This window comes from Sus scrofa, chromosome 14, assembly GCF_000003025.6.
Source record: "Sus scrofa isolate TJ Tabasco breed Duroc chromosome 14, Sscrofa11.1, whole genome shotgun sequence".
Classification (NCBI taxonomy): Eukaryota; Metazoa; Chordata; class Mammalia; order Artiodactyla; family Suidae; genus Sus; species Sus scrofa.
Window position 1 is genome coordinate 59,642,776 of NC_010456.5, and position 18,986 is coordinate 59,661,761.

Here is an 18,986-nt window from a genome sequence, read left to right on the forward strand (position 1 = left end):
GGATAACCAGCGGCTGAGCAGGTCTAGGCCGTGGGGTCAGGGCTTCCCCCCTCCCCCAGGCCACCTGGGTAGGGCTTTCCCCTTCCTGCCAGGCTCATCCATTCTTGGGGGCTGTCAAAAGCAACACTGAGGGGGCTCAGTCCCAAGGCTTAGGTGGCTGGCCCCAGGCTGTCATGCCTGGGCCAGTGACACATTACATGCCCACGTGGGACACTCCCGTGTTCTGTAAGAGCAGCCCGGCTCAGGGAACCTCAGTCAATGTGTAACTCAGCTGTGTACCAGCTCCCTCTGTTCAGCAGCAGCAGCGTGCATTGCATCGATCCCGCTTCCTGGAAGGAGCCCAGCGTGAGTTGCCTGGCGCCTGTCCCCCTCGTGGGCCGGCTGCCTGAGGCCCCCACCCCCTCGGCCCAGCCAAGTGATGCAACCCTTCCCACCGCCTGGGCACAGGACGGCCTGGGAACGGCTCCATCCCCTCCCTTCAGACATAAATAGGCCTCGGTGGCCAGTGGCCTGGCCAGGAAAGAGGCCACCCTTGTCTCAGACGAGAGCTTAAGGTAAGGAGGAACTTCCCCAGGCCCCTCCCCCGCCCTCTCCCTGATCCCCACTTGTCTACTGGAAGGAGAAAGCTGGGGGCTCTGTGGGAGCAGAGAGCTGCTGGGAAGCTGTGCCATTTAGGCACCCAGGAACCAGGCTCCAGGGGCCAGGGGTGACCTGTGCCACAGGGAACAGTATCACTGGAGACAAGGAGAGAGCCTCCCGCTCAAGAATGGACTGTGGCCCTGCCCTAGCCCACCCTGGGGTCAACGGAAGCTCTGCTCCCCTCAGCAGCAGGCAGTGTCTCCGCTCCTTCTGAGCTGGCTGGGTCCTGGGGGCTGGGCCAGAGTTCCCAGGGCCCCTCTGGCTAGAGGAACAGCAAGCCTTGTGTAGCCAGTGACCTGGGGGGAAAAGAGGGCAGCCTCAGGGAGCCAGGGCTGCATCCCCACAGGCCCAGAGGAGGGGTGGCCCAGCCTCCTCCAGCTTTTTTTTTTTGTTTTTCCAGGGCTGCACCCGCAGCATATGGAAGTTCCCAAGCTCGGGGTTGAATCGGACCTGTGACTCTTGGTCTACACCACAGCCGCAGCCACAGCAACGTGGGATCCAAGCCACATCTGTGACTTACACCGCAGCTTGAGCAAGGCCAGGGATTGAACCGGCATCCTCGTGAATACTGGTCAGATTCATTTCTGCTTGTGCCACCACAGGAACTCCCTCTTGCAGCTTTTTGAGGCAGTGCCATCCCTGGTCCTGTGCTCACGGCCTGCGTCTGCACAGTCAGCTCATCCCTCTGTCCCCCCGAGCCTCAGTTTGCTTGTCAATACTATGGGGCAATGGCAGTGCCTTGTTCCCTTGCTCAGGAGCCATGTTGTGCATCAGGAGCTAATACAACATGAAAGTGATTTCTAACATTTAGGGTAAACTAAAAAGGCAATTTATTATTATCTTTGTTCAAGAGTGGTATAGATTGGTGTTTAAGTGTGTGGACTATGGAGTCAAAGGGCCTGTGTTTGAATGAAATTCTACCTTTCACCAGCTGTGTGACCTCGGGAAAGTCTCTGAACCTCTCTGTTCCTCTGCAAAACAGCATGAATTAATTCATTAGCAAATACTTACTGAGGACTTATTATGTCCAAGGCACATGTGGGGGAATGTGGGAGGTTATCAGTGAACAAAACAGAGCAAGAAGCACACTCCCTCGGGGATTTGTGTTCATGTGGGAGGAGACAGGCAATAAACACTAAACATAACAAGTGAACAAATGACTCAGTGATACAGAGTGTTACGGGTGATTGTGCTGCAGGGAAAGGGAAGAAGTGTGACATCCAGGGTCAGGGAGGCCCAGCAGGAAGGCGAGGGCTGCTGTCAGGTGGGAGGCCTCCATGTCTGAAAGCCTAGAGCAGTGCCCGCAAGGACAAGCCTTATACATGCCTTGGTGGTCCTCGTCGTTATCCTGAGCATAGAGCCTGAGGAGGAGGGAAGCCTAGAAGGAGGGGCAGGCAGAGGAGAGAGCACGGGAAAGGTGGCGTGAGCCTGGGACCATGTGTGCCACCTTGGAACCGGGGCCACAGCCACAGACCCCGATGTGGGGCAAGCCCTCAGGCCTGTTGCAGGGCCTGTAAAGAGGCGAGACTCTTCTGTCCCTTTTCCTGCGTCGTGTGCTTCCTCCTGAGAACAGTCATGAGGATGGAGTCAAATACCCTGGAGGGAAGGTAGGTGGGGGGCTGAGATCAGAGGTCAAAGTTTCTTAGGCAATTTGGCGACTAGCGCAGAGCAAACAGTGTGGGGAGTTGGACACCCTGCCTCAAGAGCAGCTGCAGTCACCACCCTGGGGAGAGGACAGCAAGCCAAGAGGGCGGGCATGGCCTACAGGGAAGATGGAGGCATCCAGGTGGCCTGGGGTCAGTGGTGACCGCAGCTCCAAGGAGGCGCAGGCCAGCTCTGGGAGGACAGGGTGAGCGAGGTGGGGCGGGGAGACTGAGACGTAACCTGGTAGTAAGGTCGGTCCGCTCCTTCCCGAAAACTGAAGGGGTGTCATAGAAAAGTGTTAGAACTGGAGTTTCCATCGTGGTGCAGTGGTAACGAAGCCCACTAGTATCCATGAGGCTGTGGGTTCCATCCCTGGCCTCGCTCAGTGGGTTAAGGATCCAGCGTTGCCCCAAGCTGTGGTGTAGGTCACAGACACGGCTTGGATCCTATGTAGCTGTGGCTGTGGTGTAGGCGGCAGCTACAGCTCCGATTCGACCCCTGGCCTGGGAACTTACATATGCTGAAGGTGTGGCTCTGAAAAGACCAAAAAAACAAAAGCAATTGTTAGAGCTGAATGAGTCCATACCGGGAACATTATTCCTCTCAGCCAAAACCATCAGACAGCAGAATAAATAAAATAAATGAGCAGAGCCAGCCCAAGAGCCTTCTCCAGTGTCTCAGTCTACTCTGGAGCTCCCATCCAGGTGAGGCTGGAACAGGTTGGCAGGGCTCTTGAGAGAGAAGGTGCTGGAGACTGTGCCGCTCACCCTGGGGGACCCGCGTCCAGGGAGAGGGTCTAAGCCATTGCTGCACAGCTGCATCTCCTGGCAGCACCGGGCATGGACCCATGAAAGTGGGCTGTGGGCGGCGGGGCTGGGCAGGGGTGAGCAGGAGCCAGACAGGGAATCTGCTCTGCCGGAAGTTTTCCAGCTGGTGTGGGGGTTGGGACAGGTGGGGCGACCGTGGTGCTTAACCCCAGCTGCAGGTAAGGACCACCTGGAGACTACAAACCCCTCCCCAGGCCACTTGGGTAGCATCTCTGGTGGTGAGACCAGATCTTCATGGAGCCTAAAGCTTCTGGGTAAGAGAGGTGAGCTCTGGAGGCTGAGAAGAACCTGTGAGAGTAAATGTAGGTGGAACTGGACCTCTGTTCCAGCCTCACTGTATGACCTCAGGAACATTTCTTCAGATCTCAGGACTCCTTTTTCTGTGTCTGCAAAGAAGTGAATCAATTCCTTCCTTCCATGACCGTGTAGCCGTTAGAGTCTAGTCTGTGGAAATGGGCTCTGGTGAGCCATCTATACCACACAAGTATGAGCTCGCCATTCTTTTTTTTTTTTTTCTTCTTTTTTGGAGGGCTGCTCTTGCAGCATATGGAGGTTCTCAGGCTAGGGGTCAAATCAGAGTTCTTGCCACTAGCCTACACCACAGCCACAGCAACGTCAGATCTGAGCCACATCTGCGACCTACACCACAGCTCACAGCAACACCGGATCCTTAAACCACTGAGCAAAGCCAGGGATCGAACCCAAAACCTCAGGGGTCCTAGTTAGGTTTGTTCCTCCTGAGCCACAACGGGACCTCCTGAGCTCTCCTTTCTTAAATTACACTCCTTTGCTAGGAAACGAGGAGCCTTTCCCCAGTGATATTACACAGCTGGATGCTTCTTGCCAGGCAGGCTTACAGCACAGGAAACACCTCTGTGAGTGTTAGTCGTGTGTGTGAGTCGTGTTTTCCAAACCGGTTTACGACCTACCCTGGGGCTTGGAGGCCCCTAAAGGCCTACCGTCTGCCACACGTCTGTTGTCGGGGAAAATGTACAGCCATAGACCCATGGGCGTATTTGTGCTGTGGGCTCCCACCACCAGCACCTCAGCCTGGGGTCTTAAACCACAGAGATCTATTTTCTCATGATTCTGGAGGCTGGAAATCCAAGATCAAGGTTGGCAGGGGAGGCCTCTTTCCCGGGCTTGTCCACGATCGTCTCCACCCTGTGTCCTCATACCGTCCTCCCAGCATGCGTGTCTGCGTCCTGCTCTCCTCTTCTTCTAAGGACCCAGACTGGATGAGGGCCCACTCTGATGGCCTCATTTAACCTAAATTACCTCTTTAGAGACTCTGTCTCGAAGGACAGTCACATTTGGAGGGACAGGACGCACCTGGACTTTGATGATGAAAACAATCAATAAACAATGGATAACAGGACCAGAAAGGAGTTGTCTTTGAGCCCAACTTAGGACTAGAGCAGAGACACAGAGGCAAAAAGTCTTTGAATGGTGTTCTGCCAGACTACAAAATGGGGGAGGCTGAGAAAAGCAAAAACTACAACATTGCATAAGTGGCTTGTCAAGAATTAGGAGTGGAGCTGGCAAGACATCAGGGTGCTTGTTAAGCAAGAATTGGTTGGGGGCCAAAATGGTTGCACAGTTACAAGGAGAGACCTCGAGGCCATAGGGGGACAGCTGCCAGCAGATGTTGTTTTGAGAATAGCTGGTGGTGTCCTTGAGTTTGATCCAGTGCCAGAGATTCAAGTTCTCAGTAGTACAGAAACATATCTGAACCCAGGGCCACAATGGCCGCCCAGCTCCATTTTGGATGACTGAATTGAAGTCGCTTCATTTTGACTTTGGTTTTTTTTTTTTTCGGTCTTTTTAGGGACACACCTATGGCATATGGAGGTTCCCAAGCTAGGGGTCAGCCACAGCCACAGCCACAGCCACAGCACACCAGATCTGATCCGTGTCTGCGATCTATACCACAGCTCACAGCAACGCCAGATCCTTAACCTACTGAGTGAGGCCAGGGATCGAACCGAAACCTCATGGTTCCTAGTGGGATTCGTTTCCGCTGCACCACCATGGGAACTCTCATTTTGGTTTCTAAATGCATGCTTTCCTGCCATAGTTAAAGCAGATGCACAGTGCATGTTTGACAGGCCGCATGACAAGCTGTCCTTGTTAGCACGTTCAAGCCAAACCACTTGAACCAGAACGACTTCCCCAAACCTCAACATGTGCAAATTTCTTCCATCAGCTTCAACATATGAATTTTTAACTTTCTGCATAAATATCATAATACTTTATGACTCAAAATATTCCCTTAAAATAAGGTAAAATATTTCCGTATTATTCTTTTACGAAACCTGTAACTATTGGCTAAAGCATCCTATCATTGATGAACACAGGTAAAAATAATATCAGCCATTCACATGTTCTTGAAGAATGCTTGCAATATTGTGAAAACATTTGTTTACATTCTTATTTGACTTAGTATTTTCCCGTAGAGCTTTGAATCTCTTCTTCTCCTGGAAATTTGTGGAATGTGGATGGATTTCTCCTCGCAAACTGGTTGTAGGAAATTGCTAGAGGGCGCTTAATAACCCCCTTTCCCCCTTCACAAACTCTTCCAGGGTCGCAAGAGTGAACCCCATCAGAGATGGCTCCTGCTGGCCTGAGCCTCGGCGCCACTGTCCTCGGCCTCTTGGCCTGGGCCAGCCTGGCCGCCGGGGACCGGGTTTATATACACCCCTTCCACCTCCTCGTCTACAGCAAGAGCAGCTGTGAGCAGCTGGAGAAAACTGGGGCAGAGACCCCCGCAGACCCGACATTCGCGCCTGTCCCCATTCAGGCCAAGTCGTCCCCCGTGGACGAGGAGGCCCTGCGGGAAGCGCTGGTTCAAGCCACCGAGGGGCTGGAGGCCGAGGACCGGCTGAGGGCTGCGAAAGTGGGGATGCTGCTCAATTTCATGGGCTTCCACATGTACAAGACGCTGAGCGCCACATGGAGCGTGGCCGGCGGGGCTGTGTTCTCCCCGGTGGCTCTCTTTGGCACACTGACCTCCTTCTACCTGGGCGCCTCAGACCCCACGGCCAGAAGACTACAGGCCTTCCTGGGCGTCCCTGGGGAGGATCAGGGCTGCACCTCCCGGCTGGACGGTCACAAGGTCCTGTCTGCCCTGCAGACCATCCAGGGCCTTCTGGTCACCCAGGGTGGGGCCGGCAGCCAGGCCAGGCTGCTCCTATCCACAGTGGTCGGCCTGTTCACGGCCCCCGGGCTGCGCCTGAAGCAGCGGTTCGTGCAGGACCTGGCTCCCTTCGCCGTCACCCTCCCACGCTCCCTAGACCTGTCCTCAGACCCAGATCTCGCTGCTGAGAAGATCAACAGGTTCATGCAGGCGGTGACAGGGTGGAAGATGGGCACGCCGCTGAGAGGGGTCAGCCCAGACAGCACCCTACTCCTCAATACCTACGTGCACTTCCAAGGTAAGGCCAGACCTCAGGGCTTGGCCCCTGGCCAGCCAGCATGGCAGTGGTTCTCCGTCTGTATAGACTCGCGTCCGAGGTCTCAGCTGGGCTGAGCAGGACTACATCTGGGGATGGGCAGTGTGGCAGATGTGGAGAGGCACCTGGAGCCACCCCACTGGGCTCCTTGGATGAGCACTGGCTGAGCGCCAGTCTCCTCACCCACTGCCCTACTACGTGCAACTCCTACACTGCATCTTTTCATCCCCCTGTGATGCAGTGAGGAGGTGTAACTACCTTTGTTTGCTAGTGAGGGGACAGACTCAGAGAAGCAAAGTGACTGCCTCTGATGGCACGGCCACCTTGGGGACCCTGGGTTCTACACTCCCACCTCTTGGCCTGTGACCCAGCTCCACACTCAGCTGTCCGCTGAGAAAGTCTCTGATTCATGCTAAATGAACCAGTGGGTTTGCTTGAATCATTTTCATATTGGGAGGGGTTATTACCAAACCCCCGAATACACAGGTTGTTCATTCCACTCAAAAATTACTGTTGAGGGAGTTCCCGTCGTGGCGCAGTGGTTAACGAATCCGACTAGGAACCATGAGGTTGCGGGTTCGGTCCCTGCCCTTGCTCAGTGGGTTAACGATCCGGCGTTGCCGTGAGCTGTGGTGTAGGTTGCAGACGCGGCTCGGATCCCGCATTGCTGTGGCTCTGGCGTAGGCCGGTGGCTACAGCTCTGATTCAACCCCTAGCCTGGGAACCTCCATATGCCGCGGGAGCGGCCCAAGAAATAGCAACAACAACAACAACAAAAAAGACAAAAGACAAAAGACAAAAAAAAAAAAAAATTACTGTTGAGGAAGTAAACTTGCAGACTCCAGCTGATGTTTCAGTGGGGACCTGCAGGGGGGCTGCCCTGGCACCAACCCTGGGTTGCTGGCTGCGGTTAAACAGAAGAATGGATCCTGCAGGTCAATGCCTTGGCCACAAACCCACCCACGAAGATACTCTGCGACCGTGCCTTGAGGCTCAGAGCACTTGGCGAGGGGCGTCCCCGAGGACAGGATGGGAGGAAGGCCTGGGGGGTGGCGCAAGCCTTCAAAGGTCAGGGTGAGGAACCAGAGCAGGGCCAGCTTTGTTTGTTTGGCCTGATGTCAGAAGGAGAGAAGAGACCAGAGTTAGGAGGGCTGGAAGAATGGGTCAGGGCCAGATTTGGAGACTGTGATGAGGGGAGGGGAGGGTTCTGGGCGGCTTGGAGTTGAGCGGGGTAGGTATTCTGCCCAGAGGTCAGAGGTCGCTCCTGGCCTGCGCTGTGGGGGTTGGAGGCAGAACTGGAAGGTTATGCAATTGTCCAGCAAACTCTCTGGGGAACAAGCCCCGAGGCAGTGGCTCTGGAGTGGCTGGGGCTGGAGGTGGGGGAGGTGTGATCAAGACATGCAGCCTTGAGATCCCGCTGCAGCTCCATGGGTTAAGGATCCCATGTTGCTGCAGCTGTGGCATAGGTCACAGCTGCAGCTCAGAGTCTATCCCTGACCCGGGAACTTCCATATGCTGTGAGGGCAGCCGAAAAAAAAATGTGCAGCCTAGGAGTTCCTTGGTGGCCTGGTGGTTAAGGATCAGGTGTTGTCGCTGCTATGACTTGGGTCACTGCTGTGGAATGGGTTTGATTCCTGGCCTGGAACTTCCACAGGCCTTGGGCACCCCTACCCCTGAAAAAAGAAGTGCAGCCTAGAGGCCCAGAACAGGTAAGCAGGCGGTCAAAAGGCAGGACCATGGGGACAGAGAGAGACTGAGCAGAGCATGGGCGTCTTCTTACCCCGAGGATCTCCTTCAAGTCCAAAGAATGAAGAAGGTCTCCAGCCTGCCTTTGGGAGCAGCAGGAAGTGGACAGCCTGGGATGGCCCAGGTCCTAGCACAGACAGGTTATAAGGTCGGAGTCTCATGCAGCTGAGGGCTGCCACACCCCATGCAGGGTGGGGTGGAATGGGGGACCGTGGGCTCAGCCCTTGTCCCTGGGAGGAGCCCAGCAGCATAGCTCATTGAGAAAGTCCTGCCTCTCCAAGGCGAAGGCAGCCAGCCACCAGTGCCAGCAACGGCCACACCAGGAGTCCTTAACCTCGGGATAAGGACAGTCCTCTGTGTTCTGAAAAGCAAAAAGTGGGGGGAAGACCTTTTCAGATTCCCACATCTTTTTTGGAGGCAGCATCCTTTGTCTTGTTTCAATTAGTTGGTGGAAAAAAAATGTAGTTCTTTTTTCCCCTTAAAGTAACAAATCTCCACCCAGCATGGAGGTCCTGCGGGGAGCTGGCGGGGGGTGGACACGGCAGCTTCTTGGTTACAGCCCTCTTGGGATCAGACCTTGTCTATAGACACAGGGCTCCAAGGACAAGGAAGAGGCTGGGTCCCCCGCAACTCCCTTATCACTAGATCCAGGCTCCCTCGTACCAGCAGGCCTGTCCTTCCAGCCCCCCCCGCCCCCTCTCCTTGGGGACCAATTTGTTACCTCTGCTCAGACCCCCAAGGGCCACCGTGACAGGCTCATCCTTGGCTTCACTATCGTCTCCCAGAAGCAGCTGCCAAATGGGCCTGGGGGTAGGGTCGGGGCTGCTGGGGGGGACGTGCTGGCAGGCCCAGCAGGATGGAGGTTTGGCTGCTGCTCTGGAGACACCCCAAGCAACGGTGCCTTCGGCCCTCTGCTGAGCAACAGTTCAGCCAGCTGGCAGCTCAGATCCGCAGCCACCAGTGGGTGGGGGTGGGAGGGGACAGAGGAGGCTCACCCCTCCCCTCCAGGCCCAGCAGAGGTTGCACATAGACGTCCGCTCACACCCACTGGTCACCTCATGTTGCCTATCTGTTCCTCGAAGCAAGGGGTACTGGGAAATGTGAAATGATGCTGTCTGACACTGTAGTCGTGGCTACATCATTGTGAGTTTGTCCAAACCTGTAAAATGTCCAACACCAACAGTGACCTCTAAGGTAAACCCTGGACTCTGAGTGGTGATGATGTGTTAGGTTCACCTGGTGGGGATGTCCATGGTGGGGGCGGCTGTGCGTTGGGATGGAGGGGGGTAGGGGGTATATGGGGAATACCTGCAGCTTCTTAATTTGCTGTGAACCTAAACTGCTCTAAAAAATAAAGTCTACATTTTTAAAAAAGGGAGCATGGCAGAGCCCAGGCTTTGGGCTGGGACAGCTCTGGGTTTGAGTTTTCCTGGTCAGTTCCTAATAGGGCAGGATCCTTGAGTTGGCTTCTTTTGTGGGCCTTAAGGCAGGTGACAGGTGTGAAGTCCCAGGTTGGGGCCTGGTGTGTGCTCTGTTGGTGGATTTTGCAGGAGGAAGACTTGATGGGGGTCCTGGGGCCAGCAAAGTACAGAGCAGGCGTGGGGGAGGCCCCAGCCTGCCCCTCCGCACAGCGGGAGCCCCCTGCTCTCTCCTGACTCGCCCTTGATGCTCTCCTGCCTGGTCCCCAGGAAAGGTGAAGGGCTTCTCCCTGCTGCCGGGGCTCCAGGAGTTCCGGGTGGACAACACCACCTCAGTGTCGGTCCCCATGCTCTCGGGCACTGGTACCTTCCACTACTGGAGCGACGACCAGAACAACCTCTCAGTGATCCGCGTGCCCCTCAGCGCCCATGCCAGCCTGCTGCTCATCCAGCCACACACCTTCGACCTGCACAAGGTCGAGGCCCTCACCTTCCAGCACAACTTCCTGACCTGGACCAAGAACCTGTCTCCCCGGTAGGGCTTCCGGGAAACTGCTGGGGTCGCTGTGCGGGGACGGGGGTGTAGATGGGCACCTGCATGGGGTTGGCTTAGCCCTGGTGCCAGCTGGGGAGGAAGGGGTAGTGATGGGTCCTCTGTCATCCACCCACCACCTGGCGATCCCTCCTAGGACCCAGCTTTCCTCTGGGCCCAGGGGAGTCGAGGGGAGGAGGAAGCATACTTTTCCTCATGCTTCTATTTCCCTCAGGGTTCTGAAGTGCCCGTGCATGCAGTGTGCCCTCAGAGGCGGGTGGGGAGCCCATTCTGCCCCATGTGATCTGCTGCATTCCAGCAGCTTCCTGGGACTCACTCCCTAGAGACTTGGGGTCCCTCTCACAGCCCTGGGCTGGGGCTGCCTTGGGTGCCGCCTTGGCCCCAGAACCCCACCCCCCACTTTGCTGCCTGACTGGTCTACCCCACTTTCCTACTGTGACAGAAATAAATAACCCCTCCCCTGGGACTCGCGTCAAGCCCATAGCAGCAGGGCCCATACTGTGCTTTGAGACAGGTACTTGGGCAGAGGCCTACTCAGCCCAACACTCTTTTTTTTTTTTTTTTTTTTTAAATTTACAGTTGCACCCTACGCATTTGGAAGTTCCCAGGCTAGGGGTCAAATCAGAGCTGCATGCAGCTGCCACCTAAGCCACAACCATAGCAATGCAGATCATTAACCCACTGAGCAAGGCGAGGGGCTGAACATGCAACCTCATGGTTGCTAGTCAGGTTTGTTACCACTGAGCCACAATGGGAACTCTGAGGCCAACTCTTTTGTCTTTTTGCCTTTTCTAGGGCCACTCCTGTGGCATATGGAGGTTCCCAGGCTAGGGGTCTAATCGGAGCTGTTGCCGCTGGCCTACGCCACAGACACAGCAATGCCAGATCTGAGCCACATCTGTGAGTTACACCACAGCTCACGGCAATGCCAGATCCTTAACCCACTGAGCAAGGCCAGGGGTCGAACCCGCAACCTCATGGTTCTTAGTCGGATTTGTTAACACCACAGCGGGAACTCCGAGGCTAACTCTTTTTAAGTCATTTAAAAAAAATGTGGTAAACACATAACATGAAATGTACCCTTTGAACCATTAAGTGTTTATCTCCATGGCATCAAGTACCTCCCCACTGCTGTGCTGCCATCAGAACTCCAGGACTTTTTTTTTTTAGGGTCACACTGTGGCATATGGAGGTTCCCAGGATAGGGGTGGAATTGGAACTATAGCTGCCGGTCTATACCACAACCACAGCAATGCCAGATCCAAGCCTCTCTGCAACCTACACCACAGCTCATGGCAACGCCTGATCCTTAACCCACTGAGCGAGGCCAGGGATCGAACCTGCATCCTCATGGTTACTAGTCAGGTTCACTACCGCTGAGCCACAACAGGAACTCCCACCTCTAGAACTTTTTTATCTTCTTAAACAAACTCTGTCCTCCTTCAACACTAACCCCCCATCCCCCTCTTCCACCTCCCCTGCCTCCGAAACCCCCATCCTACTTTCTGTCTAAGAATTCCACTCCTCTGGGGACCTCCTGCAAGTGCCAGCATGTCGTATTTGTTCTTCCATGTCTGGGCTGTTTCACTTGGTATAACATCCCCAAGGTTCATCCAGGTTGAGTCACGTGTCTGAATTTCCTTCCTTGTTGAGACGGAGTGACACTGCGCTGTATGGATGGACTGCATTTTGTTTTTCTGTTTTCTGCTGATGGACACTTGGGTCATTTCCACCCACTGGCTATTGTGACTAAGGCTGCTAGGGACGTGGGCGTGCGAGCGTTTGGTACAGCCTTAGAAACATCCAGGGAAGGCAGAGGTTCTATGTGGAGGTGAATGAGCTGACAGTGATAAGCGTGGCACAAAGGCTGACACTGTACCCTCCCCCCGCCCCCAACACAGGGAGAGCACCTCTGAAAGGCAGTTAGTAAGACACGGCAGAGGATTTTAGAGGACGGCATTTTAAAATCATCCAACAAATATGCCTCCAACGCACCCAACCTGAAAAAGGAAAAGGAAAAAGAACAGACCCATATTCACAGCCAGTCCCTCCTATCCACCCCACCAAGGTCATAGCTGTTACGCACTGTGCGTTCTTCCCACAGGATCTCAAAGGACGTCAAGGTTTTTGTTATTGTAATTGTGGCCGAAAAATTTCCCAAGACACCCAAACTGGGTGAGGGTGGCAAATGTCCCCTCTTTGGGGACATGCCACCTGGCTTCCCAGGTCTTCGGTGAGCCCTTCTGTGTGGCCCAGGGCCTCACAGCAGGAGCCACCCAGGATCCTGGGATCAACAGTGGGTCTTTTCCACAGGGCCATCCGCCTGACAATGCCCCAGCTGACACTGCAAGGGTCCTATGACCTGCAGGACCTGCTGGCCCAGACCAAGCTGCCCACGCTGCTAGGTGCTGAGGCAAACCTGCGCAAAATCAGTGATGATGACCTCAGGGTTGGAAAGGTACCGGGTGGCTGGTGTCTGTGCCTGATGTGGGCTCTGTGTGTTCATGGTGTGGGAGGCACAGGTGGGAGGGACTCTGGCGAGGCTTGGGCGGGGGGTAGGATGGAGAGGAACACAAGGCCAGGTGGGTGTGTGTCCAGGTGGGGGAGAAGTGAGCAGCGCTCTGTGGAGCGGGCAGTCCGCTCCCCACCATGTGTTCTGTGGCTCTGCCCAAGGGCTCGATCCTCCCAGATCCTGCAGCAGAAGTGGGACGAGAACCTGAAGAGCAGGTCCCTGGACCGGCTGCTGGCCCTGTCATTCGGCTCCTGGCCTCAGGGGAATATTCAGCAGGAGACAGACTGTCCCAGGGATGATGGATAGGCGCTGGATTGGGGGGAAGGATGGCTCCAGTTCTGGCCTTGGCGCCCTCCGTGCCAAGGCAGCAGAGCGAAGCAGGCTCTGCAGGGCTGTGACCCAGGGCCCAGGGAACTCCGCCCAGGACAGAAAGGAAGGTGGCAGAGGGTGTGCAAGACCCTCATGTTATGGGAGTTGGGCCTGGTGTGGGTGGCCAGGCTGGAAGAGGGTTTTGCCCTGGCCTGAGCCTTCTGGAGTGACCCAGGCTTGCTGTTTGGCAGGTGCTGAACAGCGTCCTTTTTGAGCTCAAAGCAGACGAGGGAGAGCAGCCCACGGAGTCCGCCCTGCAGCCGGCCGGGCCCGAGGCCTTGGAGGTGACGCTGAACAGCCCATTCCTATTGGCCGTCTTGGAGCGAGAATCAGCTGCCCTGACCTTCCTGGGCCGTGTGGCCAACCCCATAAGTGCCGCCTGAGGCTTGGCCCTGGCATCACCAGGGCCACCAGCGTGCCACCACCAGTCACCACCCATCTCCATTCTCTTCCATGGAGTCTGCCTAGAGCCAAGAGCGGCGCTGCTCTGAGAACCATGCTGTGTACAAAGGGTGGCAGCCCAGGGCAGGTGCCGGGCAGAGCCGAGTCTGGCACAGACCCCGTTCCCCAAAGAGCTTGAACACACCGGCTTATTGGTGAAACCTGAAACACATTCCCTTTTCACTGAGAACAGGCATTGGGCTTTAAAACAAAAACATCCATTTTCTTTCATTGCCCCAGACTCACCTATGGCTTATTGAGTATGGCGACCTGCAGGAAACCACAGTGCCTTCCTTTCTCTAAATTTCTTGGTATTTCTTTCCCCTGATACTTGTGGTTTTTGAAAAACACATCATGAAAACACAAGCCTGTGAATGTATGTTAGACCGTAATCCTGCGGCTGGTTATCCCTGTGTTATTAATAAATGTCTTGCAACAATAAACAAAAAGGAAACACTCTTTCACTTGGCAGTTGCAGGACAAACATGTGGAGGTCGCTGAGAGGCTGTACCCACAAAAGGGCTTTTGGGAGTTGGAGCCGTGTTTGGATGGGGTTTCCATGGAAGCACAGCCTGTTTTCAGCTTCGCAGGGAGAAGCTCTGGGTGATGGTGACCAGCTGGGAAGGACGGGGGCGGGGACAGCTGGCATTTCCTCATCCTGCCCAGACACCTTGGACTGCTGCTCACACTGTGCCTGGGAGCAGAAGACGGAGAAGGAAATCTTCACCATGACCCGGGCACGTCCCTCTCAGTGGGATTAGACCTGCACCTTCTAAATCTCAGGCAGAGCCTGAGAGGGCGGTGGCCCTGGAAGGTCTGTGCTTCTCGCCCATGAAATGCAGAGTCAGTACCTCCTCTCCCTCTCATAAATACTGAAAAGACTAAGCAGGCTTAAGAAAGGAGACAGATGGGCTCCAGACTAGACATCTACAACCAGCCTCCCGTTTATACTTCAAAGGAGAAATAACAGCAACAGGGTAAATAGCAGACTTTGCCTCCTGTGGATTAAGACACTGGTAATGGCTGGGGCAGAGAGCGGCTAAGTCCTGCTTGGGTAAAAGACCAAGAGGTCACATATTTCTCATCCTTGGGGTCAGGGAGACCCTGACTGTACATGTGCAGAGAGGTTCTTTGGGGTCAAGAAGGGAGGGGTGCTACCCCATAACAGGTGTTGTCAATCTTCCCAAAACCCCCCAGGCTGGAATCCACCTTTGCTAAAAGATGTGCACACATACCAGGTAGGGCCCTGGGTTTGAACTGGTATGAGAAACACAGCAAGGTAACTGGCCAGAGGAAAACAAAGACCCTGAACAACTGCCCCATATAAGTGATTAAATTACCCCTTGGAAGGCTCCCCACCAGCAGGCGCATCCATCCACACTCTGTTCTGTTTCTCTTCTAAACTGCTTCCCATTGTGCTCTTCCACGTGTGCTGTGCTTATAGTAATAAACTTTATACCTGTTTTTACAGTTTCTGCCTCCTTGAAACATTCTTGTTTTCAACAGGGGGCAAGAAATCAGGACAATTCTACTTTTAGCCTCTAGCTTGTCTAGTGGCCAGGATTCCTGGTTTTCACCCAGGCTGCCCAGGTTTGATTCCTGAGCAGGGACTTGAAATCTCACTTCAAGCCATCACTCACTGTTGTCTGCGTGAGATCAGGCTTGCAGAACGGCCACCACTGATAAGGGCCAAGCAGCATGTGTAGGCAGATTTCTGCCTCTTAGCAACATGCACTGAAGGCTCCTCCACGTCTTTTTGTGGCTCCATAGCTCATTTCATTCAAGTGCTGAATAATAGTCCACTGTCTGGATGTTAATTTATCCATTTGCCTAACCAAGGACGTCTTGGTTGCTTCAATTATTTCTTTTGTAATTATGACTTAAGCTGCTATAAACCAGTGACAGGTTTTTGTTTAGACACAGATTTCCCACTTTTTTTTTTCCTTGTCTTTTCTAGGGCCTCACCTGCAGCGTATGGAGGTTCCCAGGCTAGGAATCTAATTGGAGCTGTAGCTGCCAGCCTGCGCCATAGCCACAGCAATGCAGGATCCGAGCTGTGTCTGGGACCTACACCACAGCTCATGGCAACGTCAGATCCTTAATCCCCTGAGCAAGGCCAGGGATCGAACCCTCAACCTCATGGTTCCTAGTTGGATTCGTTTCTGCTGAGCCATGACAGGAACTCCCCCACTTAATTTTTAAAGGTGCAGAATGAACACAGAGCTGTGACCATGAGATGCACAAAAGCTGGTGTGCTGAATGTCGGTAATCTGTCGCCTCAAGGGAGCAGGCAGGGGTCCCAGAGGCCACCTCTCTGTGTCTAAGTGACTGCACATCTCGGCCAGGTCCTGGATAGTTTGATCCCGAGGCCAGCTCTGGAGTTGGGTTAGGTGGGTGCAGACCCGCCTTTGGTCTTTGCCACCACTGGGGCCATAGCCTTCTTCAGACTCTGCTTGTGGCCTGGGTCCGTCCCTCCGTCCTGGCTGGTGGTGACACACACTAATTCTGGGCCCTTGGAGCTCCAAGGATTGCTCTGCCCTCTCCTCCCTGGGTCTCCTCTCCTGGCCCTGAGAGCCCCCTCAAGGGGCCACTTGGGGCTGGGCTGCACGGACCAAGCCACTCCCCGCAGATCCCCTCCTTTTCTCTGCCCCCCGTGTTCTAGCCTCCTGGGCACCCCCACCTCCATGGTCCCTGATCAGGGAGCTGGCCAGGCACTGGACTTGCACATGCTCATGAGGAATGCTGTGCTTTTCCTCTCTCCCCTCTTCCACCCCGTGCTGCCACCATCCCGCGTCTGAACACTCAGACGTCTGTCTCTCTTTTTAGTTGTTTAAGGCAGGCGAGCAAACCAGGTCCTCATCAAGCAGGATGACACGAGAAGCCTGAGCAGTCAAAAATGCTATCTCAAAGATCGGTAATACGGTTTCACTGAACACGAACGACAGCCGAGAAGAGGAGATGCCTGATTGCTGGAAAAGTCAGTGTGAAGGCGAAAGCCCAGTGAAGGTGAGCGGCACACGGAGGGCGTCCTGAAGCCAGAGGAAGAAATACTGCTTCATGCGATGTGAACAAAACTCTACTGCCACCCAACGGGATGCAGGTGTGCCAGTCAAGAGAGGCAGGGTCCTTTCAGGGCAACCAAGCCTCAAATGACAGTGTTTCCTGCCGAGACGCTGAAAGGGAGGTGAGGGGAGAGGTACTGTACCCACTGGGAAAGGCCTGCTTTTACACCAATTGTGGAACCTTCGTCCTGAATGTTTGGTTGCTGGTAAGGAGAGATCCTATGTATTACGATGCCAGGCACAGTTTAGAGAAAGTAAACAGTGCCTTCAAATAAGAACACTGAAGGTCTTGCTTCACACTCTAACATTCCTTCAGGTCTGAAGTTTATCATGGTTCTGAGTTCTCAAACATGAACTTAAGCCTGAAGGCCTTCGCATTCCCCGCGCCACGGTCAGGTGTGTGCCAATTACCACACAAGAGCTGCTGTCTTTACAGTAACATCCAAGTTGAGGAAATCCAGCACCCTCCGCCCCCCATCACAGAGTCCCACCTGGCCCTGCTTCTGTCCATCACCAGGGGCATTAGACCCAGGGGCAGCCCTTTCCATGGGCAGATTCTACGACTGAGGTTCTCAGGTGGGTGACTCTAGGCAGTGGTTCTAGGGAGCTGCTTGGAATTCTTGGTAAAGACCCCCTATGGGAGATTGAGGTGTGTGTCTATAAAGAAACTCCCAAATCCATTTTCTGCTCTTCTCCCAGTCACACAGCCGGGCTAGTCTCCAGCTCCCGGCGGCTGAGCCCTGGACACTGGAGCAAGAGGAAGCATGGCGTGTGCTCTCCACTGGCTGAGTCACACGCCTTGCCGGCAGCCCTTCATGCTCTTTCCCCTCTCTAGGTGGCTGTGGCGAGGGCAGGTGACTGAATGGCAGCCCCCAAGATGGGGTGTTAAGAACCAAGGCCACATGTGATTAAATGTGTATTGAGATGTGATCAGTCAGGGATCTCAAAATGAGCTCCTCCTGGATTAACCAGGTGGGCTTCAATTCAACATCTGTGTTCTCAGAAGGGCCAGAAGAGAAACCACAGAGAAGGGAAGTCTGTGGGAGGATGGAGGCAAAGATGGGAGCTGCGCCAGCACAGCCAAGGTCATCCTGAGCTACAGGAGGCAGGAAGGACTCTCCCCAGGAGCCCTCATAAGGGGGCGCAGTCCCGTGGTACCCTGATTTTGGACTCCTGCCTCCAGAACTGTGAGAATAAAACTATTGCTTTAAAGCGCAACATCTGGTAATTTGTTAGAATAGCCCTAGGAATCCAGCCCTGGAAGTGCCCCCCCGCGGGTCCTGGCTTGTCCCAGCAGCTCGGCCTGGCTCCCCTCACCTCCATCTGCCCCCACTGCTCATGAGTCCAGCACCACAGGAGGCAGCACCAGCCTAGACTGCTGAGCCAGCTCCCAGGCCGCATGGGCTCAAACCCTCAGGATAACTCCCTGCATCTCTCCTCCATCGTCCTTTGTCTCCAACTCAGCTCCCTGATTAAGCAACGTTAGGACACTTCTTCATCCTGGTTAGAGCACACGCTGTCCACAGGGAGCAGAGAGGCTGGAGTGCAGGGTAGTGAGCCGAGGATACACGGATGCCTGGCACCCCCATCCCGCCAGCTGTGCTCACACTCTCCATGGCTCCCCCCAACCCCCGCCACATCTCCAGCTCTGCCTCCTCCTTCCTGCCAACCCCAGATCTGCTCCTCATTCCGTCACTTACTCTTCTTCTCCTTAGAGCTGACCTTTGACTAGAGAGCTCGAGACACCAAGTGACACAAAGCAGAGCCGAGAGCATGTCGGCTCCCCCATCACCATTCATATCATCATCACCTGCTCTTCCACCACCATCCGTATCATCACATCATCACGGCCTGCACTATCATCACCACTGGGCTGAGGGGCAGATGCCACAGCAGGCACAGTGCCCCACACGCGCGTGCGTGCGTGTGTGTGTGTGTGTGTGTGTGTTGGCAAACCAGCCACAGGCTTTGATACCTCTTTCCAAATCCCCCCCACCCCCCAGGCAGAGCAGCTCACCAGGAAAGGGGTCCTCTTGACTCCGGGTGGGAAGTGTGCTTGTCACCCACGGGGACCAGAATCCCACACACCCAATGAAGGCTCTGTGATGGCCAGCAGCGGGACGTGTGGTTGTGGGCAAGGGTGAGGAGTACTGCCCTCCTGACGGGTCTGGGTGGGGATGTGTCAGGAGCAGTGGGAGGATGGAACACCCACAGCCTCTTGTACAAAGTCACCGGGCGCCGCTTCCAAGGTGGAGAGCACCTGAGCACAAGGTGGTCACCCCACCACTCTAGTCACCTCTACCTGCAGGATCAAGGAGATGGC

The 18,986-nt window shown here is 54.8% G+C and overlaps 1 protein-coding gene across 1 annotated transcript; it reads left to right on the forward strand.

Annotated features, from left to right (window-relative positions):
* On the forward strand, positions 255 to 14,060 carry AGT (angiotensinogen). The gene is made up of 5 exons (XM_021073990.1): positions 255 to 554; positions 5,693 to 6,544; positions 9,997 to 10,261; positions 12,593 to 12,737; positions 13,352 to 14,060. The coding sequence occupies exons 2-5, from the start codon at positions 5,719 to 5,721 to the stop codon at positions 13,541 to 13,543; spliced, it is 1,428 nt and encodes a 475-aa protein (XP_020929649.1). The 5' UTR covers positions 255 to 554; positions 5,693 to 5,718; the 3' UTR covers positions 13,544 to 14,060.